The sequence below is a fragment of the Narcine bancroftii genome, chromosome 2 (assembly GCF_036971445.1).
Source record: "Narcine bancroftii isolate sNarBan1 chromosome 2, sNarBan1.hap1, whole genome shotgun sequence".
NCBI lineage: Eukaryota > Metazoa > Chordata > Chondrichthyes > Torpediniformes > Narcinidae > Narcine > Narcine bancroftii.
Window position 1 is genome coordinate 60,186,055 of NC_091470.1, and position 27,130 is coordinate 60,213,184.

General features: G+C 35.8%; 1 protein-coding gene across 10 annotated transcripts in view; it reads left to right on the forward strand.

Annotated features, from left to right (window-relative positions):
- Window positions 1-27,130, forward strand: part of ralgapa1 (Ral GTPase activating protein catalytic subunit alpha 1) — a 251,767-nt gene that overhangs the window by 45,760 nt on the left and 178,877 nt on the right. For 6 of the 10 annotated variants that reach the window (XM_069916813.1, XM_069916822.1, XM_069916815.1 and 3 more), the window contains exons 4-13: window positions 1,494-1,551; window positions 2,215-2,258; window positions 2,704-2,881; window positions 9,215-9,330; window positions 11,668-11,806; window positions 21,174-21,382; window positions 21,701-21,937; window positions 22,420-22,623; window positions 26,136-26,279; window positions 26,475-26,623. In XM_069916813.1, coding sequence (XP_069772914.1) covers window positions 1,494-1,551; window positions 2,215-2,258; window positions 2,704-2,881; window positions 9,215-9,330; window positions 11,668-11,806; window positions 21,174-21,382; window positions 21,701-21,937; window positions 22,420-22,623; window positions 26,136-26,279; window positions 26,475-26,623 — 1,478 coding nt within the window. The remainder of the gene's footprint in view (window positions 1-1,493; window positions 1,552-2,214; window positions 2,259-2,703; window positions 2,882-9,214; window positions 9,331-11,667; window positions 11,807-21,173; window positions 21,383-21,700; window positions 21,938-22,419; window positions 22,624-26,135; window positions 26,280-26,474; window positions 26,624-27,130) is intronic. The other 4 variants (XM_069916818.1, XM_069916819.1, XM_069916812.1 and 1 more) reach the window with 3 other exon arrangements.

Consider the following 27,130-nt stretch of genomic DNA (forward strand, 5'->3'; position numbering starts at 1 on the left):
AAAGAAATTTTAAAATAGTAATTATTTGTTTGCTCAGAGTAATGTTGCTAATACGTGGTTGCCAAATCATTCAAAATAGACAATGTATTTTTTTAGTATAGATGCCATAGAACTTTTGAATATACTCTTTTGTTACGACCCCAAAGAACCCCAAACCCAGCAGCAATAGACATTCACCAAGACAAGTAGTTACTTAAACAAAAGTTGTTTTTAATTATCTTTAAACATGAAAACAGAATCAAACTAACTTATTTCTATTAACTAACCCAAATTTACCCCCTTCTAATTCTCATCGCACATGTATGATGTGTGTGTAAATTTAAGAAAAGTTCTTTGGTTCACAGTTCAATCTCACTTCTCATTCTTCCAAGTTCACTGGTTGCAGGCAATTCTTATACTGTGCACAGAATTTAACATATATAAAGTTCACCAGGCTTTGTTGCTCAAAAGGTAAATGTTTACTGCTCAGGAAGGTTCTTGTAGGGTTTGCAGAGAGAGATTTGTTGTTCCAGGAATTCCACAACTGAGGTACCACCATTAGTCACCTCAATGTCTCGCAGATGAAACTTGCCCCATCTGGGTTCTCCAGATGATAACCTCTTTCTTTCAGGCTGTCACAGATTTCCTTTCTATTCCCCTTATTCCAAGAGAAACATCCGACAGATAGCACTTCCAGCCATCCGCCACTCTGGAGCTTTCTGTTTCCACAAGCTTCTCCTGCTTGTTTCAGCTGGCTTTCAGTGTCACACACACACACTGGCTGAGAGAGCTTGTTTCACCCCTCTCTCTCTCCAACTTCCAACTCAGACTGCCAGAAAGCCCATGTGACTCTCTCACTTGCCACAAAACCCCCACCTTCAGCAAACAACCAGAGTTATCCTTCTTGTTCAAGCTGTTGTCTTAGGTAAACAAAATCCAGGAGTGACCTTTCTGTGAGCACTAAAGATACTTGCAAACAGCCAGAGTGTCTCCATTCCAAAACATGTAGTAGTCTATTCATTTTATGATGTCATTTCACTTAGCACCTACTTGTGAAATGTGCATAGCATTCTCCATAGTTTCTGTAAAGTTCACTGAATATGAATTCTTCAGTATTTCAAATAAGATCTGTTTTAAAATGTGTGTATGTACATAACCTACTCTAATTTTACCAAATTCTCCAATATTTATCTACTCCATTACACTTTCCACATGCACTTATTACATAATTGCAAATGTATGCTCCAAATGTAAATTTATAGTTTTTCTGAAAATCCTGCTCATATGCAATTTATCTTTTGAGTTGTGTATTTTTAATCTGCATATTACTTGCTTCTGCAGTTTGCATGCAATTGGATTAAGTTTAGTGTTTTTTTTAAATGTCTTCCACATCTCTGCAATTTTTATTGGTAAAACTGCATGTTTTTTTGTGGGAACTTTATAGTAAGGTTACTAGGAACACATTTTTTGCTTTAAAGGCAAAGTTTGATCCAAATAAAACTTTTCTTTTGCAGAAAATTTTGCAACATCTTCCAGAAAGAATTCAAACCAGGTGGCAGTTCCACAGCATAGGTAACCTCACAGTTCCTTGATTATTCATTTGTATAATCAATTACTTGGAAAAGGAAATATTTTTAGTCTTTTGCCTCTGTCCAATATGTACACAACTCTGAATCTAATAATGAAAGCATAAATTACATTCTTTCATTTAAGTATAAATTTAAAAATGTAAGCAATGTTATTCTTAATGTAGTTCATTAGTTAGAGCACTAGTGTTGATTACTAATTAATACAAAGCAATAAATTTGTTTATTCATGTGCTGGTATGTGAATCTTTTCTGATGAAGGAAAATTATTTGAATACATCAATTCATTTATATTTACTGTATTTGTAAATTTCTTTGTTCTAGACATCTTTGACTGAAATATTTAACCAAGCTGGATTCTGAAAAAAGAACAAGAGCATTGCAAAAATTATATTTAAATGAATAGTATTTTGTCATTTAGAAAGCAAGAATTTTAAGATTGCAATTTTTGTGTATGGTGGTCTCTCCTTTTCCTGGTGGCAAGAAAAGATGTCACAGGGTACAAAGATCACCAAGAATGAACAAGTAAATGCCAAAGACTTGATTATAAGCATTTATCAAGTCTGACCGAGAGCTTGGACATTTTGCCCTTAAACTTTGTGTTTGCAGTTTCCAGTCTTGCAAATTTTGCTTTTCTTTTGTTTTGCAGGCTTGATTTTAAAGAAACTCCTTCATGTTGGGAACTCACTGAAGGTTTTGCATGTTTTTTTTAAGTAGTCTTTGAAGATGTGATTGGAAATGTCCAGAAACCCAATGCAGTTTGCATTGATATACTGTATCTGACATATTTATCCCATGATTGTCCTTTTGGTGTTGATAATGGGAATGAAAATAATATTATTAGAGATTGGTGGTCTGTGTTTTGTGACATTAAAAAACTGAGTTTGAATGTACATTATCAAATTGTTACATACATCATGACACTTCTGAACAAGCTAAATGCAGAAATATAGTTGATGTAAATAGAAGATTTCAAGACCCATGAGGAACATTTATTTTAGTTTTTCATTAAAATTCAGAGCATAATCTAATCAAATGTTTATTGGTTATTTAATCAGTGATTTTTTTAAATAACTGGTGGATGAAAACCTGAGTTTTGAATTTCTAAAATATTGAATGTCCTTTCTGTCTATTTCAGATTCGAAGGGAAGGTGTGCGGCTCTTTTTGTTGTGGATGCAAGCACTCCAACACAATTGCACTGACGAACAACTACTGATTTTTGCCTGTCTTATTCCTGGCTTTCCAGCTCTGCAAAGCGAGTATGGGCCTCGAACACTAGATAATATAATCAACCCTCCGATTCACCTTCAAGAAAGTAAGAGCTAATTACTTAAGACCCTTTGCTAATCTTTTTGAAATTTGGTTCTTTTCCCCATTTTATTTTTTTTAATATTTCGATTACAATGAATTCACAACTATAGTTGTGAATTCAAAGCTCAAGTAATTATGTCAAAGCATTTATCAAATGTTTTATCAATTCACACTTGCCTCTTTCTTCTTTGTGTTTGGAGATGCAATATTGTATTAAAATGCACAATGAAACATGAAAGTTTTTCTAGATATTTCAACTTTTTTTTCATTTTCTATCTCTGATTGTTAATGGTTAGGTTGACAATTTTGGCCTCCTACCTATTGCAGACAACCTTATGCAATTTAAAACATGCTTGTTTTCATACTTTTGCAGTTGTGATAAAGGGTCAATCACTTGAAATTTTGACTTGCTTCTGTTTGGTCTGTTGAGTGATTCTGGGGATTTCAGTTTTTGTACCATATTGAAAGACTCTTCAACAATAATCAACACATAAATACAGAAAAAATGTATAGCATAGAAATTGCCCCAATAAGTCGATGTTCATTTGATCTTCCTCCTGTTCTTCTCCATCCATTACAGAGTTCATGATTATGTTCTCATTTGCAGCTCTTACTTCAGTGCTCATTTACATGCCTTAAGAAGTGAGTTCCACATTTCACATGTAGGTATAAGCCATCTTGTCCAAAGAGCCTGCTCTATCATTCAACAAGGTTATGGCTAATCTGGCCATGGATTTTCCCTCTAACCCATAATTCCCCAACTAGCTATCCAACTGTTTTAAATACATTGAATGAGCTAGCCTCGACTGTTTCCTTGGACAGATAATTTGATGCATTCACTATTCTCTGGGAGAAACAGTTCCTCCTTATCTCCATCATTAATCTATTCCCCCAAATTTTGAGGCTGTGTCTCCTAATTCTAGTCTCTCATACCAATGGAAAAACTCTTAGTTTTTATCTTGTATGTCTCTTGCATAATTTTATATTTTTCTACAATATTCCCTCTCATTCTTGAGAATTCCAGTGAGTATAATCCCAGGCAACTCAATCTCTCCTCATAAAGTAGCCTTCTCATCTCTGGCATCAACCTGATGAACCTCCTTTGCATCACCTCCAAATGTATTATATCTTTACTCAAGTAATGAAACTAGAAATGCACACAGTACTCCAGGTACGGCCTCACCAGTGCCATATACAGTTTCAGCAGAACTTCCTTGCTCTTAAATTCAATTTCTCCAGCAATGAAAGACAACATTTAATTTTCCTCCTTGGTAATCTGTTACAACTGCAAACTAAACATCTGTGATTCATGCACAAGCATTCCCACATCCCTCTGCACAATACATGCTGAAATATTTCACCATTTAAATAATAATCTGATCTTCTCATTTTCCTTCCAAAATGAATGACCTTGCATTTACCAACATTGTACTCCTTCCACTAGACTCTCACTTATCCTATCTATCTTTCATAGTTTGCATTTTCTACACAATTTGTTCTTCCACTCAATGTCCTCAAACTCTAATGAATTCAGTCCTCTTCTCCCAATTTTTTATGTGCCTCGTGACCAGTTGCTAGTCCAGCACCAATCTCTGCAGCATTCCACTGACCACTGATTGCCAACCAGAAAAACATGCATTTATCCCAACTCTCTGCCTTCTATTGGTTAATTAATCTTCTCTCCATCCTAATATATTACTTCTATCTTATAGTTAATTCTTTTATATAGTACATTATCGAACATCTTTTATGGAAATCCAAGTATACAACCTTCATTGCGGTCGTTTTATCTTCAAATAACCTCAATAAATTTGTCAAATGGCACCTGCCCTTCTGGAATCCATACTGCACCTGCCTGATGCAACAATTTCCATCTAAATGTCACACTGTTTCTTCATAATAACTTCAAGCATTTACCTGACTGCAGATGTTACTTGCCTTTTGCCGACATCTGTTTTTAAATATGGTATGATTTTGCTATCTTCTAATCTGCTGGGTCTTGCCCAGAGAATTGTGGTGAATTATCACAAATGCCTCTACTCTAAATTCCATAAATTCTTTCAGTACAGTGGTATGCATTCCACCTTATCTACCTTTAGAGCCAATAGTTTGCCAGTACAGGTTGAATACCCTTTATTCAAAATTCTTGGGATCAGAAGTATTTTGGATTTTTGAATAATGGAACTAAGCAGAATACTTGTATCAACAATTAAACAACAAACAATAGCAGGCTTTTTGAGTGCCAACATAACGCCACGTGGAAAATTCCATAAAATAATGTTCAGTGCTTACCAAAATAAAACTTGATCTCTGCTTAAAAAGATAAATGCAGCACCAAATACTAGAAATTCTGCTTGATGGGTTTTTCAAATGTTTCCTTTTGAGACATCCGCATCATTAACAATAGTTTTTGTCTTAGAAGTCTCTCTGATTTTATAACTGACATAATTTCTTGTTCTGTAACGAATGCATGCTGCTCCAGTCCTTCAATTAGTCATCACACATTTTTTGAATATTTAATTTTCCAGACAAACTCAGTTATCAACATTGTCAATGTTAACATTAACAATATCAATGCCAGTTGCAATTTACAATTGTCAATTTTATACAAGAAAATTTTTCCTATAGAATTCAAGCTTTTTCCTTCCCTCCCCCCACCCTGCCTTACTCTCCACATTTAACACCTAATACTCAACCAAACACAATTACACATAACATTTAATATATTCGCTACAAAGGTATAAAATATATAACGGGGGTTTATGGGTTTGTCACATCTCGGCAGACAGTGCTCAGGCTGTTTTTCTTCTCGTGACTTTTCCTAGTTGAAATAGGATGCACGCCCCCCCCCCCCCAATTGAGGGGGTGACGAGGAAGGTAAGGCAGAAGACACAAAAGACCTCTCTATAATTGTGTTCCTATGGAATTTAGGTATGGTTGCCAAATTTTTATGAAAGTGTCGTACTCTTTTCTTAAGTTGTAAGTGAATTTCTCCAAGGGAACACAGTTTTGCATTTCTGTATTCCAGCATGCAATACTCAGACAGGAGTCAGACTTCCAGGTAACCGCTATGTACTTCCTGGCCACTGCTAATGCGATCATTACGAATTGAATTTGAAATTTGACAAATTCATCGTGAGTCTTATGTCTATTATATTTCCGAACAGAAATAACTGGGTTCTGTGGAATTCTTTACCTATAATTTTTTCTAGGGTTTAACCCAGTTCCACCCAGAAAGGTCTCATTTTGGTATATGTCCATGTTGTGTGCACAAAGGTTCCTGTCTCAATGCGTCATCTGAAGCATGGGTCTGATAGTTCTGGTTTAGATCCGTTCAATTTTTGTGGTGTCAGGTATAGCTGGTGCAAGAAGTTGTATCGTAGCAGCCTGTACTGCGCATTAATAATTGCGGTCATACTGGTCCGATATAAGTCGGGCCAGCTGTTCTCATCAATCGATATTCCTAAGTCTGACTCCCACCTCCGCCTTGACTTATGACTAACTGGTTTTGGTCCTTCTGCTTGGAGCATGAAATACATTGCCGAGATAAACTTCTGTGTGCCCCCCCCCCCCCCTTCAAATCAAGGCCTTTATATCATTGCACTCTGGTAGGGCAATACTTCGACATAACATCCTACAAAAAAGATCTTAATCTGAAGGTAGCAGTGCACTGTCTTATTTGATAGATTATATTTGTTCCTGAATTGTTCAAACAACATTATCCGCCACTGCTTCTAACTGTCCTCTACGCACCTGACACCATTATGCCAGTGTCCGGGATCTTGTTACCCACTGTCAATGGTGTTAGTCTTTTTGGAGTCAGGGGTTTTTTTTTTGAGACAGCCTCACTTTGATTCCTAACTATTGGGTGATCTTATTCCAGATAGAAATTATTTGTTTCAGTATGGAGCTGCTTGTTTTTCCAGAAAACAATTTAGTGTCCCACTTATAAATAAAGTCCACTGCTAACTTCTCATCTACCACATGCAGGCCAATTTGTGCCCAAGATGGTACACCTTCTCCCTCCCCGCCAACCCGAAGAGTGAGGTGATATGAGGCGATGTATCTCGACTGGGCTGCCCAATAATATTTCTTAAAGTCCAGCATTCGTAATCCACCCAGACTATAATCCCAGGTCAATCTTTCCACGAGACCCTTGCTGCCTTTCTGTTCCACAAAAATGTCCTTATTCATGAGAGCTAATTTTGAAAGAATTTCAAACGCCACAGGAAATGCCTGGAAGAGGTACTGAAACATCGGCAACACATTCATTTTCTAAATTTTACTTGTCCCTCTCTATTTCCCTGATCTCATCTTTAATTTTGAGTGTTACCCCATCTACATTATCTACCTGCCTATCCTGTATTATCTAATACTTTTTCCATATTAAATTCCCAGTTATACACCTTTGTACTGATTTGTGCTGCAAGTTCACATATCTTGTTTCAAATACTGTGGCCATTTGGATAAAGTGCCCTTATATTCATTGTTCCTTGGAGAATCTAGTAATCGTTGCATCTTTTGCATTTGATTTTTCTGTATCCAGTCATGAAAGAAAACATAAAAAATAATTCTTGAAATAATGGGATCATCTCATGTAAATGAGAAATTTAAATATTATTTGAGAATATAATATAATTAAAAGAGAACCATCCATTAGCACCATTTCTCTGATCTGATCTTTAAAAGGTAATTTTTAGTCCATTGATTCATGAAAATACAATGGCATTTCTGAGTGTAATGAGAAGAAAGATGGTGGATGTAGGATGTTTAGATATTTTAAAAGCTTTAAGCTTGATGTTATTACATAAAAAATAGACTTTGTAAAATTGGGACTGAGGTAAGAATACTGCTTAAAGTTTGGTTTGTATTTAGAAAATGTAGTAGAAATACATTGGAATTCACTGCTTGGGCATTGGATGCTTTTAGTTTGTTGCAATGATTTAAGAGGGTGCTAAGTGAAATGCTTCCATGTTTTCTTATGAGAAAAGGTTAGATGTAAAGGTAAACTATGAAGAGGATGTAAAGAGATTACAATACAGGTGCTCCTCAACTTATGATGGGGTTGTGTTCCGGCAAACCCATCATACGTTGAAAAAGAATACCACACCTACTATTTTTGATGTGTTTCCAGTGCACTCATTCGCGAGACTGCGAGGGTGGTTGAGTCAGCATCGCAAGGGAGTATGCTTTATGATACTCTCCCGCGATTGCTGCCATCGTCCAGCACTGCGAGAGAGTAGTGTACCGCATATCGCAAGCACAGGAATAGATTGGAATTTTAAATTGAAAATACAGATTCGAACCATCATAGCTTTGAAAAATCATAAGTTGGACCATCATCGTAAGTAGGGGAGCACCTGTACAGTGACTGTGTATATAATATCTTTTCCAACATCTTCAGAAGCTTTGAATGTATTTTTACTTCTGAGGCACCCTCTATTACAAAAGCTGGTTTTCAGTCACTGGTTGGTTTCTCATGATTTAAAGAAATGACTGTGAGCTCAGGATGCAACAAAGGCAATGGGACTTTAACATCTCACTTGCGCTCTAGAACTAATACATTTTGTCACGTATCAGTATACTGTAGTTACCTAGTAATGTCAATCAAACATTGTGGAAACTGGTCCAAAGGTCAACTAATCTAACGTAGCCTTTGCAGTCCAGTGATGTAGTCTAAGTCATCAGCAAAGTGATGGAAGGTATTGTGAAATTAAGTAGCACATACAAATTTATACTTAATTGGTCTGCTAAAAGATGAAATCATTAATACTTTTATTTGCAATCAACCACTAAATCTACAGATAAATCCAGGAATTAACATAAAAAATTGTTTTCTGTCTATAAGCTTTCTAATTCTCATGGTCTCTTGTCCCTGTTATGCCTTAAAATTTGTAATTTTTTTTGGTTTCCTGTTATATACGTGCGTCATTTATTGACATTTTTTTAAAGTTTGCAGAAGATCTTGGGACATATCATATTGTTAGTGTATATTGTTGATCATAATGTAACTGCATTGGATTTAGAAGAAGCTGTTTCATGATCATTCTGAAGTAAGGCCAAAGTAACTGGCTGGCAAGATTGGAGAGGAAAACTGATATATACCACAGAGCATTTATTTACTGAGAGTAGTATATAACAAATTAATTATCCAGTTATTAATGTGGTGTTTTTACTGCTGTTAGCATGTTAGTCAATAAACATTGATAGTAAGTGTGTTTTTAAAGTTAGATTTTCTGGTCTGAGAATTAGGACACTTGATATTCTTGGCCTTTAAATATACACAGAAAAATTTGGGGCACATGATTAGTGTTGTTCTTTTATATTTGCCTGACAGCTCAAGTCACTCCAGAAGAAATCACTCCTCTTGTACCCCCACAATCAGGAGATAAAGGACAGGATGATCTTACAAGCTACTTTCTTGATGCTCTGCTAAAATATATGGTAATCCAGGTAGACATTTTATTGTACTAACCTGACTAACCCTGTTAGGGGGCCAAGTGCATATTGCTTCTACTACTAAACTAACTCTTGGATTTTTTTTGATCAGATATCAATATAGATACAGAAGCCATTTGTAGGAACATGTATCCCTGATATCTATGAGTGTTGGTCATAAGTAAATTACAATGCTTGAGAATCAAAGCTTTATTCTATTGGGAAGTTGTTTTTTTTTAATCTTCATTGTCTTGTATTAATACAGAGAACTAAAATGTACATGTATGGTCAGGTCCCCCATATTTTTGGATATATTGGTGTTTGTAATTTGGTGCATTTCTTATTGCAAGTCTTTGAAACAATGGCCCAAAATGTACACACTTGGACCTGTAGCCTGCACATGTAACTATATTCTCCATACTCATAAACCTATCTTCTCCAGCTCTGACCAGTGTTAATTTTTTTTAATGTCTTTGAATGTCCCTCAAAAGCATTTTAACAATTTCAGTAAATATTAATATGACCTAAAAACACATTTCATATAATTGAACAATTAAATGAAGGACAAATAATTTAATAAAATAAATGTACATGAAGGCTACTGACTGCAATCTCCTGATGTGAAAGTATTTACAATATGTTTTCTCTTAATTTACTTTATCTATTCCTTCCTTCTATGCAATCCCCAAATCTTTATTAAAAGCAGTGACTTCACAAACATTGCACTTGATCCAACCTGGCACATTATCCAAAAGCACTCTGCCTTCATTCTAGTAGCAGGGTGTAAATTGCCATTGGCGATCAGCCTAAAAGTTTGGAATTCCTTTATTTGCATAGGAGCCACAAAAGTTGCTGGTGTCTGTTCTGAGAAATTCCAAATGTGTGCCAACAAATCCAAATAAAATGTTGGCCTGTAAGTTGGTTGGTTTGTACTGTAGAATGCAGTGATTGGGAGGAAATGTGTACCTGTAGTCAGGTACATTCCAAAAGTGTGTATCGAAGGAAATATTTGGATCTGAGCCTTCTACTTTGGATACTATGTACCAGTAATCTAAGGGCAAAATTTGCAGAAATGTGCTAGCTTTAAGAACCCCCCTCTCCATTAGATTTCTATTCATATCCCAAATATGTGGAGTCTGAAATTATACAATGGTGGTTTTAAAAATTAACTGTAGTTTGTTGTAGTATTTGCAAAAAATAAGCCATTTTTATCAGTCCACTCCATCTCGAATCTGTAATATGATTTTAAATAATTGCATATAACTTCAAACTTCACCAAAATCATTCACTATTTCCTTGCTGGACAATACTTAATTTTTTGGCCTTTTTTAGTAAAAAAAATTGATGCCTGGATTTCATGTAATGTCAACAAAAACTAGCTGCATTCTGCCTCACCACATAGTAAAACTGACAGCAACTATAGAATCACTACACTTGCATAGTTTAATGTGGAAAAACTTAAGGCACTGTCAATGACTGAGTCATCAGTCCTCTTCATTATTCTGCTTTTCCATCACAACCAAGAAATAGCCATTAAATTAGGCATGGTATAACATACCCTTTATCTTGTGCTTGCATGATGTCTAAATAATCATAATAAAATCTGCTGGCAAAACTGAATCTTCAAAAAAAAAATCACATGCTATGTATTTGGTGGTAATTCTTTTCTATATTGCAAATTATCTTTTCAATTTGTATGAACATTTTGTTATTTTAGTTTCTGCCTTGTCAATGCTTTCAAAGTTTTTTTTTTAATTCTTCACTTTTTTATTGCCCCTTCTGATTTGGCTGTTGATAAGTTTGCATTAAGGTTGCTAAACTCTTGTGATTACCTGTCACCAATTAACATTAGGAAGAGATTACCATAAGGACAGCCTTTTATGCTAGCATTGAATCTGCCTGCAGCAGACGTGGACATACCCCTCCATAAATCTTCGTCCGCGAAGCCAAGCCAAAGAGAAGAAAAGAGAATCTGTAATTTACTGACTCTAGATTCCAAAGCTTTCTCAACAATTTGGGTATATACAGCTGATCCTCTCACTGATTATTTTTTTCAATCCAGTTTGTAATGTGGAAAAAAGCCATATGTATGCAATTTTTATGTGAAATTCTGAAATGTTACTGTAGTTTGACAAATTTAGGGCAAATTTCACCCATATCTTTACAAAATTATGTGCTGCCCTCTCTTATGATATGACTAGAAAGGTTATTATTTAATGAAAATCGTGTACTATATATGCTTGAGAGCATTGGTGGGTTTTGAGGATTCTCTTTTCTATTATAGTCTGTGTGTATTAAATTTGTATATTGATGAGATTAAAGAAATTATGCAATTTGTATATTTGTTCGCAGGCGAAAGGATTAGAATGGAAAGACAAAGGAAATCAGGAGAAAGGATTTGCATTCTTATTTGCAAATTTCAAGAAGTACTATCTGCCTCACATATTTCCCAATTTTTCAAGAGAGACCAGCTTATTTAATCCAATACTTGGTAACAAAGCTTTTTTTAAATTTATCTTCAGAGTCCATTTGCATGCACTTAGTTTATGTGGTGATTACTTAACTGGATGTGATATACTTAATAATATTTTCATACAATTATGATGAGACTAATCTCTCTTGTCTTTAGTTTGATATGGCTTTCATTTTTATCTCTATGATTTATTACTTTAAGATTCTGTGTAGTACATGAACACTGTTTATATCATTAAATACAAAACACTTGCTTTGATGTGAGTTTATTGCCAATATTGATTTTTGCCTTTGTTTCTGAAATTAGAGTTTATTTTGACTTGCTGCTTTTAAACCCAGTGAGGATTGTGATCCATTACTTGTTACTGATGGAAAGATGTTTATGTATGCCATGGGATAATTTCAATAAAATTAATCATAGCTCTATAAAAATACTAAACATTGAATTAAAACTTGTCAAAAACCTTAACTGATATCCAGGACCACTGCCACCTATCCTTCTTTGTATGCAAAGTTTCAAATTTGAAGAATTTTTTAAGTCGTATGATCTGATTTTGTTTTGTATACCTACTTGAAGAAAGCTTTGAATCTTGCAATATAGTAATCTGCCATTGTATGTAGTTTTATTTTAAATGTTCTTCACTTGCCTTTTCTCTCCTCGAGTATTTTTCTCTTGAATGGTATACATTTTGAAATCTGTTCAGTGATATTTTAGGAATTTGCAAGAACACATTACACTTGCATCATACAAACCCATTCTTCACTTGGACGTGCATAACCATATGTATGTGAATAAAGGTATGCCATGAACTTTCAATTCTGACACCTTGTTCCCTGTAAGTGCCCAATTTTTCTTCAGCTATTTATTTGGCATGCATTTACATTGGCACAAAAGATTCTTTGCTTTATTTTTTTGTGTTTAACAGGCTATTTAAAATGCAAGAGGAAATGGGAGTCAGCTTGTAAGAAATTGAGAAAAAAAGTAAATTCAAGTGTGCTTTGTGAATTAGCATATTTGTAAGGAGATGAAAAGGTGCAATAATCCAAAATGGAAGTCCAGCAATGTTCACTTCTAGTTTAAGTTTCACATACTCCTTTCTTCTTAAATAATAATAAAGAGCTAGCTTTGGCTGGGCGGTCACGTGAGGCAAAAACAAGGAAAGACATGTAAACATTTGCTCCCTGAGAGTGCCTCAGTGGTTATCTTTTATTTTGCTGTGTTATTGTTAAACTGCATTCCTAAAATTTTCAAAACAAATCTCAATTGCTACTAGTGCATGTCGTGGTCTAATCTTAGGAGCAAAAAAAAATATTTTTAACTGAAGGAACAACCAGACCATCATATTTTGGAAAATATGGCAATTGGGTTTGGAAAAAGAGGAAAGCGTTCCTTCAAGATAGTCATGACGACCATTCGGGAAAGCAAGGAAGAAATATCAACGTGAATCAACATCAAGATAACTGATGTCCCATCCTCACTGATTAAAATAGAATCTGCATTATCAGCTTAATAGAAGTCACCACGCACGTCAAGGAATTGAAGAAGGAGGTGCAGTTGTTAAAAGACAAGGTGGATGGATGACTTGGAAAATAGGAGTAGGCAGAATAATATTCAGACACTTAATCTCCCTGGGAAAGCTGAAGGTCATGCACGATGCAGCTCAATTTTTGGAGTGAATCCTATCAGAAATCTTTGGTGTCAAAAACTTTCCTGCTCCCATCACCTGCGAGAGAGACCGCCGCATGACGACTCACGGAAACCGAGACCTATAATCGCGAAGCTCCTCAACTTTAAGAACAAGGAGAAGATTATCCACCTGCCAGGCAAAAAGGAGAGATTCACTATGAAAATAATAGGATTCACATATTTCCTGATTGTAGCCCCAGATTGCAATGTCTTAAGGATACCTTCAAAGAGGTTAAGAACTTTGAACCTGCAGTAGAGAGCCATCGACTATTCCCTGCATTATCCAGCTAAACTTCAGGTTATGCATAAAGTCATCAAGTGGTTGGTTACTCCTGTTGCAGTGGTGAAGTTTTGAAATCTATCGACAAAAATGACTAATAGACTTCTTGATCCGTGCACAACGGACGGGTCATCGTGATGCTTATGCACTCTATACATAGAATGACATTTACCTTAGTGATCATTGGATGGACCGCTGTGATCCTGATATCAGGACATGAATAAGTTTCACAATACGGATTCTTTCCCACCTGGCTATTATGGAAAATACATCTTCTTAATTTTTGACTTAACACTGTCTCACACTAGTGCCTCAGGATATTTTTGATTTGTGATGTTCCTTTCACTAAACTTTTGCATATGTTATTATCTAAGTTCTATTCATGTTGCTTTACCATGTTTAATGTACATGCTCCTAAGCTTTGATTGTGCTTGTTTAGAAGTTGTAGAACCCAGAATTCTTAATTAATGTGGTTTAATGCTCCTTGTATTTTTTTGTAACTGTTGAAAACTCTTGTATATGTAGATAGAGTAGCCTACCTCCCTGGGGATGTTTAGGGGTCTTTAACAGGTGGGTCTTAAACGAGAATGTGGTATGGTTCTGTTTTTTAATTACTCACTTCTAGTTCTCGCTCTGTTTTTATGCTCTGAGGTATCTATTTTTAAAATTTTCTTTAAGGATTGACTAGTCCGCTCGCCTGCTCTGCCATCTGTCTGAGTTGCGCTGCCAACTACCGCTCGCCTGGCCAGTCACCTGAGTCGCGCTGCCGACTACCGCTCGCCTGCAGAAATTTTTTTTATTTTACTCTCGTGTATAATGCGACCCCCCCCCCCCCCCCCCTAGTTTTGAGGGGAAATGGGGGGATTTTTTTTTTTGCATTATACACATATATTTATGGTATTTGGTTTTAAAACTTATGACAGCTTTGGACCACTGTCTGGTTGGTGGTGACTTTAGTGTGGTCCTAGACCCAACAATGGATCAATCCACACCAAGATCTTTTAATTGTTCAAGGGCAGCAAGGTTCTGGAGCAGGGCATGAAGGATTTCTGGTTATATGATATTTGACGTCATCTTAATCCAAATGTAAAGGGATTTTCATTCTTTTCAAACATCCATGGCTCCTATTCTAGAATTAATATTTGTAATATCCAATAGTATGCTATCCAGGTTTACTGAATACTCCTATCTACTGGCTATACTTTCTGATCATAATCTGATACAAACCGAACATTACTAGCAGCAATAGTCAATGAACCAGACAGTGTTTAATTTTAAAACACTAATTTTATTTCCAACTTTTAAACTATAGTCTTAACTTTTAAACTATCCTTATCACTAAATCTATCCCCAGCTATGCGCAGCTGTCTGGGGTGGGGTGTGGTGGGTGTGTGTGAAAGAGAGATATATCCAAACCATTACAGTCCAGTCCTGGCCATAATCTACAAAGTTACTTCAAAGTTCAGTCTTTCAAATTCAGTGTTGAAGTGTAGGCCTTTGAAATTTGATGCCCAGATGGGAAGACTGGAGGTGTGACTGCTACAGATTCATGACTACCTCTTGCGTTGCCTTTAAAGAAATGTCCATCCACACGAACTGTGGTCATAATACTCATGATCCTTTTGTAGGCAAGACTCAAACTGGGCGGCCTCCACGAAGCTTCCAAGACCCTGTCACCGGTCTCTCCGTGTATCTTCAATGGTAGTCACACTTAAAATGAAGCAGTCTCTCCAAGTGAACTTCACTGTTAGTCACAATCAAAATAAAGCACTTTACTTTCCAAAAGACCCTCCTGGCACAAGTCAATCCACAGAAAAGGCTCAGTTATTCATGGAGTATGCTTTGCTCTGAATTCCATAAAAATGGCTGGCCACAAGAGCTGCTTCAAAAAACTGTCTTCTCTTCAGCAGCCAGAATGGTTCTCCCTTTTGCAAAATCACAATGTCTTTACAAATGTATTGAATTCTGGAACAGACTGACAAACCTTTCTCAGTTCTTCCAATATATCGAATTATCACTGGACTGTGATTTGTGTGACATTTTTAATTTTAACTGACCATTCAGTCCCTCCTGCTTATACTATCCCTTACAGTGAGAATCCCATTTTACTAAAACGAGAGCTTGTAATAAATCCAATAAAGATGACTTATAGTTGGAGATTTAAAACATGTATGCTTAATGATCCTGAATTTCTCAGATTTATGAACAGCCACATTGATTTATTTACGGAAACCAATTCAAATTCTTCTTCCCACGCTAACATATAGGAGGCTTTAAAAGCATATATGAAAGGACAAGTCGTATAGTGTACATAAGAAAAAAGAGGAAAACTCTTGTATCTGTAGAGGAAGAGATCAGAAATCTTGAACATGAATATGCTTCTACTAAAAGTGATGGTTTAGTTAATACATTGGCTTTAACGGATCCAATATAATCATTTATGTACAAGTAAGCTGAGACAGATATGGCCAGAACTAACTATTACGAATTCAGAAACAAAACTAATAAGTAAATAAAAACGGAAGAGACAGATAGATTTATCCAATCTATTGTTATGGATGAAGGCAGATCCCTCATTAAGTCTCAGAACAAAAATCAAGAATTTAGGAAGTTTTATGACAATACTATACAAGCAGATCACTATAGAAAACACCAATGCAACACGTTTCATGAACTCATTAAATCTGCCTAAGGACAAAGATTGTCTTGATGCTGATATATCTGAAGAAGAGGTTATTCGCACTATGAAGTCTCTACAGAACATTAAAGTTCCGGGGCCAGATGGCTTTTGAATTGAATACTTTAAAGATTTTTCAGATAAGCTTTTAACCCCTTTAACAAATATGTTTATAGAAGCATTGACTAATAAAATTCCCTAGTTCTCTGAAATTTGCTGTAATAACGTTACTGCCAAAACCTGAGAAGGACTGTCAAAAATGTACTTATCATCCCCTTGGTCTTTTGAATTCAGATTACAATTTTTTATCAAAATTAATTGCATTAAGAATATGATATTATCCCTAAAATTATTAATGCTGATCAAGACGCTTTGTCAGAAATTGATATGGATCTAACACTGTACGGAGACATCTTCACATAATGGAAAAGTCTCATGCAAAACGATCCCATGTTGATAATGTCGATGGGTGCGGAGAAGGCATTTGACAGGATTGAACCTAGCTTCCTTTTGTGAATTTTGGAGAGAAATTTATTCAATATATTGAAACATTTTTTTTTTGCTGGTCCTAAAGCTCAAATTCTAACTAATGGAGTCCTGTCGAGTGCCTTCCTGTATCCAGAAGCATCCACCAAGGTTGCCCAAGTACTCTGCTGCTGTTCTCAATAGCAGTTGAGCTGTTGGTTCAATATTTGTTCTCATCCCATAATTACTAGCATTAAATTTGGTTCAAAAAAACACAAACTAGCTTAAAAGTTCTTCCTTTTTTAACATCTTAGAAAGCACTCTTAAATATTACTAAGAACCCTATAATTCTAAATTCTTTTGTAGTATGGCAAGAAGCTCATGCAGTTATTGGTATAAATACATCATTATTTCGCAAAACTCCTCTGTGGAATAACCCTAATATCCCCTACTTTATAACAGATGGAATTTTTTAAAATTGGGTTAATAGTTGTATAAAAACAGTTGAAGATTTATATAGCCAAGATTACTGCTAATTTTCAACATTTGTCTGGTAAATTCAGTCTACCAAATCATAATTTATTTAAATATTTTCAGATTAGACACTGGATCTGTAACAGTTATGCAGACTATCCTCAAATTCCAACAGAATCCCTATTTGAAAAGCACTTGTTTAGTGAAGTCCTGAGCACTACAAAGGGTCTGAGATCATCTATTTATATTGTTTTAAACAGTAGCTTGCCAATCTATACTAAAAATAGTTAGTATATTAAAAATAAATGGGAATCAGATCTTGAATGCAATTACGATGATGCTGATTGGTGTAATTTCCTTCAAATGTCTCAAACTATTAATCTCTACTAAACAGAAAAATACAATTTAATATCCAATAGGATCTACTACACTCCACATAGACTGCACAAAATATACAATAACCTCTCTCCTAATTGTGAGAGATGTAAAACTTGTGACAGAGATTTACTTCATATGCTTTGGAATTGCTCTCATCTGGAAAATTTCTGGAAATATGTTGTTAGAAAACCTCAGATATTATAAAAACCGAAATTTCATTTGATCCTTGGGTCTGGATTTTGGGAGATCTACAAGGTCTTAATGTGAACCAATAAGAATAGTTTATATTGCTTGTGACCACAGCTGGGAAAAAGTGTATCATACAAAATTGGGAATCTGAATTTTCTCCTTCATAGAGGCAGTGATTAAATGAGTTAACATCCTATTGTACACCTGAAAAGATATACTATGAACTTGTATATTATTGTTATTTATCGCCCACCAAATAACAATAGTTTAGAGGCACAGGAAATAAATAGAGAGATAAGTGAGGCATGTAATAATGATACAGCAGTAGTCATGGGGGACTTTAACTTCCACATAGATTGGGAAAGTCAAGTTGATCGTGGGAGTCTAGAAGAGGACTTCATAGAATGCATCCGCGATAGCTTTCTTGAGCAGCATGTTAAGGAACCCACAAGAGAAAATGCTCTCCTGGATCTAGTGTTGTGCAATGAGATAGGTAGAGTAAATTATGTAACAGTCAGAGACCATCTGGGAAATAGCGATCATAGTATGATTGAATTTCTCATTCAGATGGAAGGGGAAATAGATCTAAAACTAATATATGCTTAAACAGGGGTGACAGGATGAGGGAGGAATTGTGCAGAGTGGACTGGGAGCACAGGCTAATTAATGAAACAGTTGAGGAACAGTGGAAGATTTTCAAATAAATATTTTGTAATGCTCAACAAAAATATATTCCGGTCAGGAAAAAGGGCAGCAAGAGAGGGAAAAATCAACCGTGGTTAATAAAGGAGAGTATAAAATTGAAGGCGCAGGTGTACAAAGCTGCAAAGAGCAGTGGGAAACTGGAAGATTGGGAAAACTTTTAAGAGACAACAAGGGGTTACAAAGCAGGTAATAAGAAATGGGAAAAAGGATTATGAAAGTAAATTGGCACAAAATATAAAAACAGAAAGCAAAAAATTTTATAAATATATAAAATGGAAGAGGGTGGCCAGAGTTAACATAGGACCCTTGGAGGATGAGAAAGGAAAACTGGTGGCAAAAAATGAGGAAATGGCCGAGGATAAGTGGGAGTTTTTGAGGTTAGCAGAGAGTGGTAAGTGGGGTGCCGCAGGGGTCGGTGTTAGGCCCACAACTCTTCATCATTTACATTGATGACTTGGAGGAGGGGACAAAATGTGGTGTAGCCAAGTTTGCGGATGACACCAAATTGAGTGGAAGAGCAAATTGTAATGAGGATGTGGAGAGTCTGCAGAGGGATATAGTTAAGCTGGATGAGTGGGCAAAGGTCTGACAGATGGAGTACAATGTTAGTAAGTGTGAGGTTATCCACTTTGGCAAGAAAAATAAAAGAGCTGAATATTATTTAAAGGGTGAAAAACTACAGCATGCTGTAGTGCAGAGGGACTTGGGAGTGCTTGTGCATGAATCACAAAAAGTTAGGTTGCAGGTGCAGCAGGTTATTAAGAAGGCAAATGGAATGTTGGCCTTCATCGCTAGAGGAATTGAATTCAGGAGTAGGGAGGTAATGTTGCAACTGTATAAGGTACTGGTGAGACCGTACCTGGAGTACTGGGTCCAGTTCTGGTCTCCATATTTGAGGAAGGATATACTGGCTTTGGAGACGGTCCAGAGGAGGTTTACTAGATTGATCCCTGGGATGAAGAGGTTGACTTATGATGAAAGATTAAATCGCCTAGGATTGTATTCGTTCGAGTTCAGAAGAATGAGAGGAGATCTTATAGAAAGATATAGGAATATGAATGGTATGGATAGGATAGATGTAGGAAGGTTTTTTGAGCTGGCCGGGGAAACTAAAACAGGAGGACACAGTCTCAAGATTTGGGGGAGTAGATTTAGGACAGAGATGAGGAAAAATAGTTTTTCCCAGAGAGCGAATGTTTGGAATTCTCTATCCAGGGAAGTGGTTGAGGCTGCCTCATTAAACATATTTAAAATTCGGTTAGATACATTTTTACATGATAGAGGAATTGGGGGATATGGGGAGAAGGCAGGTAGGTGGAATTAGGTCATAAATTAGATCAGCCATGATCGTATTGAATGGCGGAGCAGGCTCGATGGGCCATTTTTGGCCTACTCCTGTTCCTACTTCCTATGTTCCTATGAGGAGGAAACCAGCAACATATAAAAAAAAATATAGAGCTCTTTTTTGGCCTTATTATCATAATTACATTTCCTCGGCTACTGAATTAGTACAGATACCAGTACTCCTACTATCTGCTTAATGTAGTAATATATACTTTTTTCTGCTATTTTTCAAATTTTTACCATACCAGGATTGCAGGTGGGGGGCAGCATTTTATATTTTTGTTTGTATTTTTTCTTATGTATATCTGTTCATAAAAATATGGCTATTTTGCTTCAATAAAAATATATTTTTATCTAAAGTAGCTGGGATGTACTTGCACTAAGAAAATAAATCAAAACAAATGTAGGGCTTAAGTTTGGTGTGAAAGACTAAAATGAAAGAATAAATTGAGAATCAAGTGAAAACAAATAATTAACTTGTGAATAAGCTTACTGAAATCCTGAGAAATTCAATTATTTTTTAACTAAATGAGAGATCTCAGCAGTTGTTTCAAAATTGGCATTCCAACTTCTTGTGCTGAGTTTGATGCCATGGTAACTTGCTTGGTGTAGTAATTTCCCATTCATCTTAAAACTGTCTATAATTTCAAGATGTTTACTTAAGTGCAGAAAATTTGGTATTTCTTAATATGTTTGTTTCAATATTTGTTTATATGTGTACATAGTATGGGTTTTTTTTGCACTACAAATAATTGGTAATTCTGCCTCACTCGCAGGGAAAAGAACCTCAAGGTTGTTTGTCATGTATGTATTCTAACAATAAATCTGAAATATCATAAAGAAGACTAGGAAGTGCATTTTGACTCACAGATTAATGGAAGTATGGTCTGCTAAAAGGCTGTAGTTGTTGGTCATTTGGAAGTTTAAATACAAATGGGATTAAATTTTTACTACGTACAATGTAAAAATGTCTTGGGATAAAAATCAAAGGCGGGCAACTGAAATTATGGTCCCTGCCAGTCATGGTCTAAATGAGAAATGGAATATGTTTAAAGGATAATTATATTATTTTTACCAAGTTCAGGGTTGAAGAAACATAGCGACAAAGTTTTATTTTTTTTTTGGAATTCCATGTAGAACTATAAATAATATTCCTAAAAAGTCTTGGTTTAATTCCTTGTTTTCAGATGTTCCACAATTGAGATCAAAGCCATATTATGTGATAACAAAGAAAGACCCAGAAACTAATGAAGCAACATATTGTACTAAAGATGCATTTTTGTCAGCACGTGTTTCTGTCATTCGATGGTTGGTATCTTTCTGGTTTGAGCCAAAAGCTAATCCAGGGCTTCAGATTCCTGGAATTGAAGGTGAAAATGTACCAAAGAACATTCAGGTTAGTGAACAAAAGATGTTAATTGAACAATGAGCCACTCCAGGAATTCAACATGTCAGGCAGCATCCATGGGTAGAAATGGTCAGTCAATGTATCATGGTAAAGGATCCCAACCCAAAATATTAACTGACCATTTCAACCTGTAAATGCTGCCCTACTCACTGAGTTCCTCCAGCAACTCATTTCCTCAAGATTCCAGTACCTGCAGTTTTTGTGTTTCTATACAAGCTAATTGATTTGAACTAATACATATGTTTTATTTATAATTAATGGACCAGTAAAATTAATTTTACTAAATTATATTATTTTATTACCCAGAGAGCAGCTGCTGGTTTGGCTGCTCGGGAAGAGGGCTCTTGCCGCAACGACTCTGGAGAAGGTAGCGCAGAACTGGAACAGTCCCATTCAAACACCAGTACCTTAACGGAACGAGAACCCAGTTCATCTAGTCTGTGTAGTGTTGATGAAGAACATCTTACAGATAAGGAAATAGTGCGGAAAGTATTTTATTCCTCAAGAGAGAATGTGAATTTTATTATTGAAGTTTTTCGGCAGGTAATTTTCAATGTATTTTGCATCATTTTCACAAATTCTAATCCCAAATTCTAAAACTAAAGTGAAATGAAAATGCCTCATCCTGGCCAAGTTTTCAGATGCAGAATGTTGTTAGTTGACAGAACTTTTATATAAACTTAGCTGCAGAAGGAAACAACTAATGTAATGGTAAATTACTTTATAAGTTTCAAAACTTAACTTTCTGAAGATAATAGTTGAATGACAACTTGGTAATTTTGGTACAGCTGCAGTTTTTGTTTGAAATGCAGAGGAATTTTTTAAAAAAAATTAAAACTTGCAACGAGAGCCAACAATCAAAATGTAGAAAGCTATTAATGCTGTTTAAAGTGAGAAAACATCACAAATATTTGTACATTGTTTTTGAAAACTGAGATATGAAACAGCACCACTAAACACAAAGAAACATTTTTAAAGATTTGCTTACAGCAGTAAAAAACCTATCAACTTTATCATGTGCTCAGGCTTTTCTGCTGCCTATTTGTGAAGCTGCAGCCATGAGAAGAGTTGTTAAAGTTTATCAGGAGTGGATTCAGCAAGAGGATAAACCTGTATTTATGAAAGAAGCTGAAGATTTGGGTTATTCCCCTTCCACAAGTGTCATTAATTTAGATAGTGCTGGAGAACATGGAGGCTCTTTTCCATTGGAAAAAAAGGAACAAGAGGAGGTACTGCTTATTTACATAAAATCATGTCAAGGTTAAGTTTGACTTGAACGTATAGCTGCTCCTCTACTTACGATGGGGTTACGTTCCGATAAACCCATCCTAAGTGGGAAAAATTTAAGGTAAAAAAAAAATACGATATTGCACCTTCAACATGATCAGAACCTTCAACGTTATCTAAAACAAAGCCTGTTTTATAATTAAATGTTAAATACTTTTTGATTCCACACTGGAAAAAAACAATTTTTAATCATAAAATTTTGCGATAGCAACACCAACACCACCGTGCAGCGAATTGTGAAACTGCAGTACCTAGTGACTACAGGTTATTTCATTACCATGCATATCGCTATCGTACCATTGTAACTTCAAAAAATCGTAAATCGGGCTGTCGTAAGTAGAGGAGCATCTGTAGTATGTTTTACATGGTAAAACATAGATTATGTTACATTTTTTCCATCTATTTCTTTTGAAAATCTGCCTTCCTGCATTTTGAATAAATAATATGTAGAATTTGGTTTTGAGACATTTTAATCTGTCCATGAGGAAAATACAATAACTAAATAGCTCTTTCTGTGGTCTCACAATGCCAATTATTTTACATCCAAACAATGTTTTAATGTGGGAAATGTAATAACCAAATTTGCACACAGCAAGCTACTCCAACAAAGAGGTGATCTGTTTTATTGGTCTTGATTGAAGAATAATTATTGACCAAGAGACTGCAGATAACTTCCAATTATCATTGAAAAGTACTATTATAGTAACAGTGATGTGCTTTATGCATGATAGATCCATTTTGATTTCTGCATCCTTTTTGTTTTGGATATACCAAATTTTGCTGCAGTTTTAAAAAGAAGGTTGCACCTCTTCAGAATCAATAAATTTTCACTTTTTTTTAAAATTAAGAAAGTCACGATGAGGATATAAAGTTGGTCCATTAGTTGGAAAACACTGCTATTAGGCTTCTATAACAGCTGTTATAGAATCTAGCAATACAAAGAACAATACCTTCATGGCTCAATATATCAGGTGGTATCAAGGCATATCAGGTAGCAAATTCACAGCTGTAACCAGAGATTTATATTAAATTCTCTAATTACTAGTAGACATGTCAATATTTGCATTTTCGTTTTCATGAATTTTTATTTCCAAGTACAGAAAATTACTGTTCATTTAGAATAAAACCCATAGTTCTATTTTTTCACCTCCTTTGAATTTAAAAAAAAGGGTTTTTTTTGTATGAGGAACACCCAAAAAACACCCTGTCATTATTTTATTTCTGCCATACTTTCCTTCTTACTATTTGTATTGCCAGAAGAGAACTTCGCTGCTTTTTGAACTAATTTATGTACACACTTTCCAGAGATCAAATAATATTTGCATAAAACCATCAATTTCACCCTAATTTTTTGCCTAAATCTTTGCTTCAAACTGATGAAAAATATACTGTTTCATGTTTAAAAGCACCACAACTAAAAATTTTGAAATATTTTGGTATGATAGAAAGTCCAGTACTCTGTTTAACATTTAACACAACAGTCAATATAGAGCATTACAGGTATTGAAGTACCTGTAATTATTTTATTTGTATTCTGTTATCCTGTTTATACAATCCCAGGCCTCAATTGATTGTTTTGACTTCAACTTCCACTTGGATGACAAATAACCTATATTTTTGATGAAGGGAACACAGTATTTTAAGCAACACACAAAGTGCTAGAGGAACTCACAAAATCACAAGAAAAAGGAACAGAAGCAGGCCATTTGGCCCATCAAGTCTGCTCCATGAAACCTCCCTGAGCTAAACTGTTCTCGCATCTAGTTCCAAGTTCCAGCCTTGTCCCCATGTCCCATGATACCCTGACTAATTAGATACCTGTCAATTTCCTCTTTAAATTCCCCCAAAAGATCTGCCTCCACAGCTGCATGTGGCAACAAATTCCACAAATCCATTACCCTCTAGCTTGAGAAATTTATTTTCATCTCTGTTGTAAATTGGTACTTTTTAATTCTAGGACTGCCCTCTTGTCTTGGAATCATCCAACAGGGGAAACATCTTATTTACATCTACTCTATCCAATCCATTCATTATTCAAAATGTTTCTATGAGACCCCCTCTCATTTTTCTATATTCTAATGAATAGAGTCCAAGAACTGCGAAACGTTCCTCATATGTTATCATTCTCATTCCTGGAATCATTCTGGTAAACCTTCTCTGTACCCTCTCCAACCTTGCTATATCCTTTCTAAGATATGGGCTCAAAACTGCACACAGTACTCTAAATGAGGTCTCTCTAGTGCCCCTTAGTCTCATCAATACCTCTTTATTTTTATACACAATCCCCTTTAAAACAAATGCATTTGCCTTTTTTACCGCCGATCCAACCTGGTGGTCAACTTTCAGGTCATCCTGCCGAGAACCTCCAAGTCCCTTTGTACTTCTGAGGTTTGAATTTTTTCCCTATCCAAATAATAATCCAGCCATTTATTTCTTCTACTAAAATGCACAACTGTACATTTCTCAACATTATATCGCATCTGCCATTTCTTCTCCCATTCTCCTAAGTTGTCCCAGTAAGCTTTCTATTTCTTCTACACTTCTTACTCTACCACCTTTCTTTGTGTCATCTGCAAACTTTACCACGGAACCATTTAATCCATAATCTAAATCATCAATATATATTGTAAAAAGAAACACCCCCAACACCGACCCTTGCGGAACACCAGTAGTACAAACAACCAACCAGAATAGGATCCCTTTATTCCCACCCTTTGCTTTCTGCCTATCAGCCAATGCTCTACCCAATCTATTATTTTTACGGTAATTCCATGTGCTCTCATCTTATTAAGCAGTGTTTTATGCGGCAGCCTATTGAAGGCCTGGTGAAAATCCAAATACACGACATCCACAACCTCTCCCTTGTCCACCCTGCTTGAAGTTTCCTCAAAAAATTCCATTAGGTTGGTCAGGCAGGATCTTCCCTTCATGAAACCATGCTGGCTTGGACCTGTCGTGCCATACGCCTCGAAGTATTCCATAGCCTTGAGGATCGATTCCAATATCTTTCCAACTCGGTGGGTCCATCAGGCAGCATCCATGGAAAGCCGTAGATGGTCAATGTTTTGCACTAAAACACCTTCAACAGGATTGAAACGTCAATTATCTATTGCTTTCCATAAATTCATCCTACCATTATGCAATTAATAAAGCACCTGAACTGGAAGGAAGAGAGAAACGTGTTTACAGGCATTCAAGCATCATTGCAGGTTTGTGTCCATGTTTGTTTTGTTTTGCTGTGTATTGTTCCAGTTTTCCAGCATGTCCAGAATTTTTGTTTACCATAGTATTTCAAAATGGGGTGGAGTTTAGAGGGGCAAGTTAAGTTCTGAGTGCAGGGGCAGAGAATAGAAAGACATTGGGATAGAACTGACCAGCTTAAGGCACCAAATATTCATTTGAAAAACATTTTTTAGTGTAATTAATTGGAAGTGTTTCAATTTTTAATTAATAGGATAAAATAGCCAAAGTACCAGGCCATGTTAGGAGTCTAAGCTGGTCAAGAAATTCATCCTACCAGGATGCAATTAATAAAGCACCTGAACTGGAAGAAAAAGAAGATAAAAATGTGTATGCAGGCATTCAAGCATCATTGCAGGTTTGTGTCCATGTTTATTTTGTGTTGCTTCGTCAGTTGCAATATTTCTATTTTTGGAGGTTGATTACTGATCAAAGATTTGCCCTAGAATTTGATTAATGCCTCTGATGAATAATAATTCTGTCATATTTTCAGGTATGCTCTATATCTTGAGTTATCTAAATCTATTATTCATTATTTTCCATTTTATTGCAGGTTTTTATAACCAACTCTGCAAACATATTACTTTTGGAACCTGCCAATGAAATTGGGACCCTCTTGGATGAGCATGTTGATATGTGCAAGCGTGTCCTCAACATTTACAGATACATGGTTGTCCACACAACAATGAATAAGAAAACCTGGTAAGTTCAAAAGTTTGTTTCCACATTGTAACCCGCAAACATGTTGTTGATTTGATTGATTGTGTTTCAATGAAAGCTTTATTTTAGAAAATAATATTTTTAAATGTGGGATAACTTGAGACATGAAATACAATTCATATGGATTGTTGAGTTTCATGTCTTTTTTTAACCAAATAAACTTGTGTCTCCTCATCTCAGGGTTTTAGTGGACAATTATTTATTTACTATAAATAATTATTTGATAGCAAGGTGACTGAAGGAAGGTATAGATACATTTAGACAAACAGCATGGAAACAGGCCCTTTTGACCCAAGAACCCATGCCGCCAAATTATCCCCAATTGACCTACAACCCCCGGTACATTTTGAAGGTTGGAAGGAAACTGAAGCCCCGAGGAAAACCCACGCAGACATGGGGAGAACATACAAACTCCTTAAAGATAGCATGGGATTAGAACTCCAGTCCTGATCGCTGGTGTTGTACCAGCGTTGCGCTAACTGGTTCGCT